General features: G+C 33.9%; 1 protein-coding gene across 5 annotated transcripts; it reads left to right on the top strand.

Moving 5' to 3' along the window:
- Positions 1–6700, top strand: LOC133781834 (kinesin-like protein KIN-7E). 5 transcript variants are annotated; one of them, XM_062220924.1, is made up of 17 exons: positions 209–364; positions 472–520; positions 776–953; positions 1599–1695; positions 1778–2016; positions 2307–2396; positions 2505–2605; positions 2729–2842; positions 2922–3003; positions 3087–3154; positions 3258–3323; positions 3459–3583; positions 3679–4012; positions 4340–4441; positions 4528–5361; positions 5685–6001; positions 6154–6700. In XM_062220924.1, exons 5-17 carry the CDS (start codon positions 1797–1799, stop codon positions 6473–6475), a joined length of 2775 nt encoding a protein of 924 aa, XP_062076908.1. In that variant the 5' UTR covers positions 209–364; positions 472–520; positions 776–953; positions 1599–1695; positions 1778–1796; the 3' UTR covers positions 6476–6700. The 5 variants fall into 5 exon arrangements, with proteins under 5 accessions (XP_062076907.1, XP_062076910.1, XP_062076906.1 ...); XM_062220923.1 differs by lacking the exons at positions 209–364; positions 472–520 and adding an exon at positions 1–144; XM_062220926.1 differs by lacking the exon at positions 472–520 and having other exon boundaries at positions 208–364.
- The last annotated feature ends 3158 nt before the right edge of the window (positions 6701–9858 follow it).

Here is a 9858-nt window from a genome sequence, read left to right as displayed (position 1 = left end):
GCTGAGAAACTTCAACGACGTTGACGCCCCAACCAGATTTGCAGGACCCTTTTGGTCCAATCCCACGTATAGTTAGAGGGAGAAAGTAGAGAGAGAGAGAGAGGTTTTGATGTGGAAGCAACGGTTGACGTTTTGGAGATCGTGGTAGGTGAAACGACGCCGGTTTTTACTGTTGTATCAATAGCTCTTCTTGTTCAGTTTTCTTCTTCTTCTTTCTAACTCTACTTCTCTCTCTCTGTTTGGGGTCTTTCTTACTTTATTCGACGCGTAAATAACTTTTTTTTTTTTAATTAAACAATTTTGGCTTCGAAAATTTTGGAGCTTTATAGCTACGTCTGTGACATCTTCATGATTCTTCTTCTTGGTGAGTCTCAAGCTCGTAACTAGTTTGCTTCGCTCATCAGAGAGATACCCTTTTCATATTTTCATTTTTCTCATCTGGGAAAATCATTTTTTGGCTTGGCTTTCTAGGGAAGTTTGGTACAAGGAAATTAAGTAACCGCTACTCATTGATTTCAGAGTAAGTAAAATTGAGTAGTAATGGAAGGTGCATTTGTGAAATTTTTGTTAATCAAAGAGAGATTAAATGTGGGTTGTATCTGAAATATGAGAAAATCTGAGTTTTTGAAGTAATTAGCCGTTGGGGGATCGTTTTTTTCATTTTCATATCAGTAGCAGCGTTAAAATGCTTGAGAATCGGGTTTGTATTAATTACAGAAACTGTAATCACTCTCTATATAAAGCTTTTGGTTTTCTTCTTTTTGGTATGTTGCAGAGGAGGAGAGGTGAAGAAGAAGAAGAATTAGAAGACAAAAGAAGGGTTGTTCGTAAATCTGTAAAAGGCTTCAGAAACAAAAGCATCTTCAGCAGTAGATTCAAGAATTAAGCTACATTCCCTCAAGAATTTATTTGTTTTGTTTAACGGTTCTGTGAAAGTGACAAAGAATTTAAAGGTAAAAAAATTTGTGAGGTTTCTATGAGTTTGTACATCTTGTGTTTTAGCTTTGGTAAAATGTAGATAAATTATGTGGGTTTGTGTGTGTATGGGGGAAAGTAAGAGAGGTGTCAAGTTGATAGCGATGGTCTGGTGAGTTGGGACCATTTTTCTGTAAACAGCTCCAAAATTGCATTGGCCACTGAAAATAATATGACACTCTGTTACTTCGTCTTCAAGAATAGTCGGTAGGCACTATGGAAAGTTTTCGGTTCTGTCATTTGTATTTTGGTGACAGTTGAAGCAAAAACTAAAGAAGGAAAGAAAAAAAAATAGTTTTCAATTACATGCTATTGTAGCTTGGATTCAAAGAATAAGCAAGGTGCTCAAGTGTTTTAATCGTAATAAACCCATGTTTTAAAAGTTTTTAGTTTTGTATTTTTATTTATTTATGTTAGTTGGATTATGCTCATGATTATCTTTAGGTTGCAGAAACAAAAGTTAAATTAGCCTAGAAAAAATGGAGAGGGTTGTTGGTTTAAAGCCGTGGTTAGCTTGTTGTTGTTGATTTGACCCTTAATTAGTTTAGCGTTCTTTTATGCTTTTGTTTTTTTCGTTTTTCTGGTGTGGTTGCCTAATTACAATGATTTACTTATTGTTGCAGATGACCTGGTAGTGAAGGGCTTGATTCAATTTGGTAATTACAACGACCTTTTCTTAAGGTTTCAACCATCTTGCACTTTTGGAAAGCAAGAGTGACTGTGAGTATTTGTCTTTTTATCTTTTCCTCTTTGAGAAGTTCTTAATTTGATTAAATTGGTAATAGAGTTTGTAAACATACAGTGAAAGGAAAATTGCAATAATGGGAGCAATTGGGGGAGAAGAGCTTATGAAGTGGGAGAAGATGCAAGGAGCAAGTGGTCGTGAGGAGAAGATTCTTGTTTTGGTGAGGTTGAGGCCTTTGAATGAGAAGGAGATTGCATCAAATGAGGTAGCAGACTGGGAATGCATCAATGACACCACCGTCCTATACCGGAATACCCTGCGGGAGGGGTCGACATTTCCAAATGCATATTCCTTTGGTATGTAAACGTTCTTTATCTCAAAGGGTCATCTTGTTTAAATCTGATCCAGCTAGTAATTTTTTGTGCCAGCTTACACCGCACCCCTACTTTGTCTACCTCATTTACAGTTATGAACTTATGATTGATGAGAAAAGACCTATCCAATTTTAACTCTTTTTTATGTTTCTACTGCACTTGACTCTCATTATGGCTAAATTTCAAAATTTCATTCTAGATAAAATAAATGCACCTAAATAGGGACAGAATAATGAGTGATATTAAGAATGCATAATTTTTTTTGTTTATAGACAGAGTGTTTCGAGGTGACTGCTCTACAAGGGAGGTGTATGAAGAAGGAGCAAAAGAAATTGCTCTTTCAGTTGTGAACGGTATCAATTGTAAGTGCACGTATTAATTCTCCGCTGGTTCTTTCTGATTCTTTAATTCAACTGTACAATGACTCATGAAGATGCTATTGGCAATTTTTTTTTTAATTTTTTTTTCAGCAAGTATTTTTGCTTATGGACAAACAAGTAGCGGGAAAACGTATACTATGAATGGTGTAACTGAGTATACAGTGGCAGAAATATTTGACTACATACATAGGGTAATGAAACTCACAAATTATGGATATATGACTCTGCTTGCATGTTTGCGTGTGATTGGAGTTCATACTTTTTTTTTAATGGCTTCAATATCTAATGAGTTTTTGTTATTTATATTATTACAGCATGAAGAAAGAGCTTTTGTGGTGAAGTTCTCAGCAATTGAAATTTACAATGAAGCTGTTAGAGATCTCCTAAGCACGGATAATACTCCCCTTAGACTGCTTGATGATCCAGACGTGAGTGTGATATATATTTTCATTTTGAGTTCACTTAATATCTGTATACATGGCTCTAACAATTTTTGCTTGTCATCAGAGGGGAACTATTGTGGAGAAACTAACAGAGGAAATTCTGAGGGATTGGAGCCATTTAAAGGAGCTTCTTTCGATTTGTGAAGGTAAAGATTTTGCAAATCCCTTCCTTCCATATACTATTATTTTGTCCTTGAGCTTTTCTAAGTAATTTATTTTATTGTTGCAGCTCAAAGACAGATAGGAGAGACCTTATTGAATGAGAAAAGCTCCAGATCACATCAAATTATTAGATTGGTATACCTGCCACCTATCTGTTCTTCTGTTAAATCATCTATCTGCAAATGCGGTTATTTAGATAATTTACTTATGGCTCTTGTTTCGAAAATTGTTCTTGCAGGGAATCGAAAGTTCTGCTCGTGAATTCTTAGGCAAAGACAAGTCAACTACCCTTGCTGCTAGTGTGGTATTATTTTTTTCTGGATCTTTTGTTTTGTGGTTAATAATGGATAGAATGCTGTTCCATTATTAGATAATTGCTATTACAAAAATTTAATTTAGTGAGAATAAATTCTTGATATTGGTTTTTTCTTTTCTTCAGAGTTTTGTTGATTTGGCGGGAAGTGAACGTGCATCTCAGGCATTGTCAGCTGGGACAAGATTAAAAGAGGGTTGCCACATTAATCGTAGTTTACTAACTCTTGGAACTGTTATTCGCAAACTAAGGTTGAAACCTTTTCCATAATATTGTGACCTCCTTCTACAAACTAACTTAATAAGTTTCTAGCTTCATTAAAATATTATGATGTTATTTTATGCAGTAAGGGAAGACAAGGACATATCAATTACAGAGATTCTAAGCTGACTCGCATCTTGCAGCCTTCTTTGGGTGGCAATGCTAGAACTGCCATCATCTGTACCTTGAGTCCTGCCAGAAGCCATGTTGAGCAAACTAGAAATACTCTTTTGTTTGCTTGTTGTGCAAAAGAAGTGACTACTAAAGCACAGGTCAATGTAGTCATGTCTGACAAGGCCTTGGTTAAGCATTTACAGAAAGAGCTAGCTAGATTGGAGAGTGAGTTAAGAACTCCTGGACCTCCTTCGGCTTGTGATTACGTAGCATTACTTAGAAAGAAAGATCTTCAGATTGAAAAGGTTATGATCTCCCCTCTAGTATAATGCTGATATTTCTTCATTTAAGCATTATATATAGATAGATTACCAGTAAAAGAAAATGTTAGCTAGCTTTAGAGTATTACAACAACGTGAGCCACTCACATTCAGCTATTCCGAAAGAACAATCCCCTTTTAGTATTACAAGTACGCTGAAGAACTCTAGCACAAGTTTCTTTGAGCAGGATTATGTAGTTTGGTGCATCTGCTCATGTATTCTTGCACATAATGTCTTTTCGATTTCTTCTTGCCAATTGTTTAGTATTATCTTATCTCTGAAAATGGATTTTTGTTTACATTTTGATGCAGATGGATAAGGAAATCAGAGAGCTAACAAAGCAGCGTGATTTGGCACAATCACGCGTAAAGGATTTACTACAGATGGTTGGAGATGAACGAAATTCCAAACAAGTACTAATTATTACCTATTTATGTAGTTTAACTACATGTTGTGATTACTCTTCATCTCTAATTCTTGTTTTCTTCTTCTCTTTTAGAAGAAAGATGTTCATCCTAAACTACAAGCATCAAATAAATGGGAAGACGAAGGTTCTCTATCAGAATCATCAAATATGGCTGATCCCAGTTCAAATCGTGTGAGGAGGTACAACAATCCTCGGTATGATGATGGAGATAGTGAGAGTAATCCTGAGGATCCTGAGGATGACACTAATGACCATTACTTATCTGATGATGCCTCTTCACAACTTTTAATTAGAAAGAATTTTGTTCATACTAATTTAAGTCATAGTCAAGGTGACACTACAGAAGATCATGATGACTACTGCAAGGAAGTTCAGTGTATTGAGATGGAAGAATCAAGTAGGCACAAGAGTTCTGAATCCCTTGCCTCAGCAAGTGATGGAAATGAAGGTACATCGGGTTTGGCATCGTCTGGGAATATCAATGTAAACGGTCAAGAAGTGATGTCAAACTCAGTTAACAGAGATAGAGAACTGGATCTGATGCATAATGGCTTTACATCTGATGTGCCAAGCTATAGAAGCTTTAGTTTAACTAAAAGCCGGAGTTGTAGAGCTAATTTGATGACTAGTTTATCTTCTCCTGATAAAGCGGATAGAACCCCACCTAATGGGTTTGAAAAAGGCTTTCTTGGGAGACCAGAGAGCCTTGGACAGAAGTTTTCACTTTTAAGTTTTGATTCTAAAAATACAAGGTTGTCAAGAAATGATTCTCAATCATCCCATGGGAGTGTCTCTGTGGATGCACATGGTGCAAACACTGGAGATGAGGATGTCACAAGCCTCCATACTTTCGTCACAGGACTGAAGGAAATGGCCAAACTTGAGTATGAGAAGCAACTTGGTCAGGTGAGATTGTCATTATCAGATTTTCCATCATATGTGCTGATTACATCTTTTAAATTCTTTTAATCTTGATTGTTAACTTGTTTTCATCCTGTCTACTGTTACTTTCTTTTTAAAATATCATGCAAACTGGGAATTAATATTATGCCTTACCCTTTGAAATAGCATTATGCAATCTCATAATCATTTCACTTCTCTATGCTTTTTCTTGGTTGCAAGAGTGAATATTTCTAATTGAAACTTGTTTCTGTATCATCAAATGCATATTCTTTATCATAAATTGTTCTTCCTTTGACATTTCTTGCTTTGATATGTGCGCACGACAGGGACAAGATACAGGGTCGATAGCTAAGAATTATGAAAGGAATATGAAAGACATCGGAGTAGATCCAATTCTGGAAACAGAAGACTCTCCTCATTGGCCTCTAGAATTTGAGAGACAACAGAGGATGATCCTGGAACTTTGGCAAACGTGTTATGTGTCATTAGTTCATAGAACATATTTTGTCTTGCTCTTCAAAGGTGATCCATCAGATTCTATCTACATGGAAGTGGAGCTCAGAAGACTATCTTTCCTAAAGGAAACATATTCTCACGGAAATCAGGCTATAGAAGATAGTCGGACTCCCACACTGGCTTCAAGGTTTTCTCTCACTCCCTTTATCTGTCATATCTTTTAAGACAATGCTAAATTGTTAAGGCGTCTCATATAGTTCAGAGGACTTACTAAGTTATCTTCTAGAATATGTAGACATGAAAACTAACTTCAACCATTATATGCTTACTTGGAAACAGTATGAAAGCTCTTCGTCGAGAGAGAGAGGTGCTGAGCAAGCTGATGCAGAAGCAGTTTTCAGAAGAAGAGAGGAAAAGACTTTTCCAGGAGTGGGGCATTGCATTGGACTCAAAGCGCCGGAGACTGCAGCTGGCTGAGCGCCTATGGAATGACACAAAGGATATGAACCACATTAAGAAGAGTGCTACAATTGTGGCACAGTTGATTAGGTTTGTAGACCAGGGACGAGCCTTGAAGGAGATGTTTGGCCTTAGTTTTACGCCGCCTCTTGTGAAACGCAGATCATTTGTGTGGAAAAACAGCAGGGCATCCCTTTTGTAAGCCTGTCCTTGTCTTGTGCTCTTCCTTTTTAGAGGTTGTTTGTCTAGTTAACTTAGATTGGCCATACAGCCATTCATTTTATTGTGAAATTATTTTTTTAGTTTGCTAACAACTTTAGTAGTAAAAGTTGTACTAGTCTTGGCCCCTCTACGTTGTCTTCTGGTATGCGGTTTTGGGGTGTTTTACCTCATTTTAATGAAATGTAAGAAGCTATGTTATATGTTCTTTTTTTCTGCTTAAATGATGAGATTTAAAAGGCTTCCAGAAAATGAAAATCTTCTTTCTTCCAATAATGTTCGAAATCTGTTGACCAATGAGATTAAGACTTTCCTCTTTCCAACTATGAATTTGACAATTAATAGAGAAAATAACAAAAACATCTCTGTTTTGTTTGGTTAAATTAAATAATTTATATAAATTTAGTTTATAGCTAAAGTTGATCGTAACAAAAAGATTGACATAATTTTGTTCAACAAAAATATTTATGTCATTTAACTATAATTATGGATGATTTTTTTTATTTCAAATAAATTAAATAAAAGTTGATGGTACAATTTTGCTAAAACAGAGGAGATTTTCATGAATGAAAATCCTAATTTAAATCCATTTTTAAACGTGTGTATTCCATTAATTCTTAATTCAGCAGCAAGTAGTAATTAAAATATGATTATCTATAATAACATTGGATAATCTGTTTGTTCAATTTTTAAAATTCTTAAAGTCCAAGAAAAACAAAATCAAAATGGTAGCAGTTAGGGCTAAAGATTACAGTCATAAGTAAATTAATCAAATTTAGAAACAATATTCCTTAGCGCTTGGGATCTGAAGTCCAATCGATGAGTCGGAACTCTGGTGCTGTTGCTGGTGCTGCTGCTTCAACAATGGTCCTCTTTGATTTCTTTGTGAGCTGCTTCTGAGGAATGTTGCGAACCTCAAAACTCCGTACTTCGTATCCGCCGTAAAAGCCTCAGTTGGTTACTCTTTCTTCTGATTTTGGATCCATGTTGTTGCCAGGAAAGGACGGCCAGTCATCCACATCTCTCAGGCCAAGCATTGGAGAACAGCTCACTCCAATGACGTACGCCATAGTAACGTATTCCATCGTGTAGTTTCCTTCTGGCGGAAACCACGAGCAGCGACGAGAGTCCTCGTGCCAGTCAAACAATCAGAACGGTCGTCCAATATGGTTGCTTTTCACCAGTTTCGACATTCGCCAAATCTTACATTTCTTCATGATAGAAATAATTCCAGAAGCCATGTCATAATCTAGATTGAAATTGGGTATATCGAGTGGATTGGTCAAGGTCCAATCAATGGTGGTAGTAGTAGTAGTGAATATGGGTATGTGTTCGAAATGAGGATAAATTTCCCCCTTCAAAAATCTCGGATGAATTTCAGTTAACAAAGATGAACATAAGAAGACAAAACAATAAGACTAATTATCAAATAGAAAAGGAAAAATATGAAATCAATTATATATACGATTCACAATAAGATTAATATGATTTTGAACTAATTTGGTTTTAGGAATTATTATCTCTTCTTTATTCAATCAATGAAATAAGTACAAAACTTTAATGGAATTTCTTGGAATAATTTTGAATCAAACTCTCTAAACACTCAATCATACAAGTATTTTCCTCTTAATCCTTGAGCAAGCACTTTTCCAACAGTTGTGCTTCTCAATACAGTTCCCCAAACCTAGCTCTCACAACATTTCTCAATACTCAATCTTAATTTCCACACTTGAACTCTCTTTTTCCTAATCTAGTGTTTCTACTGTTTTATCTGAATTTTTCTCATACTAGCAAGTGAATCCAAGTTGTTCTTTTATAGACCAAGAAAATAAATAACCATTAACTTAATTAAGTTGTTATGATAATTGTGAACCACACAACTAATTAACAGAATTAAGAATTAATTGGGATTTGGAGTAACTACTCCCACATTATGTAAAAGGAATCTTAGCATGTACTTTCAATGTAGGTGGGTCTTATAGCTGCATTAATAAGAACGAGAAAATCGTCTTATTCCAAATTGAGAAATGATGATGAAAATGTTACATATTGCAAAATTTGAGTATCGATGTGGCAAATTCTCATTAAATATACACAAACATAGATGGTTGATTAAACTATTTTGTCTTTTTCTTCATTTTTTTTAAACAATTGTACAGTGCGAAACTTATGTATTCTCGTATTAGAATTTTCTATTATATTTATAAATTTATATATTATATATTGGGGTGAACTTGATTATAGAATTTGATTTTAAGTTTTAACCTGATTTTTTTTCGAATGGAGTGAATTTGATTTTTAATATTAACTTGAAAATATATATAAAAAAATTACTTCAAAATTAAATAACACTATTTATTTAGATTCAAACTACATACGCATATCAATCTTACAAATTTAATCTAATTAAAAACTTGAGTTAGTATTGAAAATGAAAGAGAATGGTGAGAATATATGCTTATTTTTAACGTTTTCTCCTCTTAGATGTGGAAGTGTATAGGAGAAGACTAATAGTTAGCCAATAATAATGTATTAAAAGAAATATAAATATGTTTTAATATATTTAAAGAAATATAAATAATTAAATATTTTTTAATAGATGTAATTGGATTTGATCGTTTTTAACTAGATGTTGATAGTATCATCTGTCATCTGATCCAATCCAATTCAATCTAGTTATAATTTGATATCTATTTTTGTTTTAGTTGGATTGGCTCAGTGTAATTGGATTGGTTTGGATGTTGTTCACTCCTATTATATGACACTCAAAACTAAAGTTAATAGACAACTCAAAATTAAAGTTAAACTATAAATATTTTTGGATAAATAGCACTTGGGTTCCCCAAGCTTTACCATTTGTATTACTTAGGTCCCCAACTTTTTTTTGTATCAATTAGATCCCCAACATTTATATTTTGGGTCACATAGGTCCTCAATGTTATATTTTATTAAATAAAACCTAATTTATAAAGGTAAAATGAGATTTTTAACCAAACAAAATGTAGCACCCATTTATTTTTTTCCTTTTAACCAAATTAATTAATTAGCTAATTAATACCAAATATATTATTTTGGTAAATTGACCTAACCTAAATATTCTTATCAAATATTAAAATTTTATTTTCTATTATACCTCTAAAATATTTAATATCACTTATTTATTAATTACTTTAAATTTTAGAAGCATGAAATTTATTAAGAGTTTTTCTATCAATAACATCAATTTTTTCTCACTACACACATTTATTTTTAAAGTGGATTTTTTTTAATAATATATAGGGAGTTTAAATAGAAATGTGTGTAGTGAGTATAAAATGATGTTGTTGATAGAAGCACTATTAATAAATATAATGCTTCTAAAATTTA

Source organism: Humulus lupulus, chromosome 6 (genome assembly GCF_963169125.1).
Source record: "Humulus lupulus chromosome 6, drHumLupu1.1, whole genome shotgun sequence".
NCBI lineage: Eukaryota > Viridiplantae > Streptophyta > Magnoliopsida > Rosales > Cannabaceae > Humulus > Humulus lupulus.
This window is presented reverse-complemented; position numbering and strand designations above follow the sequence as displayed.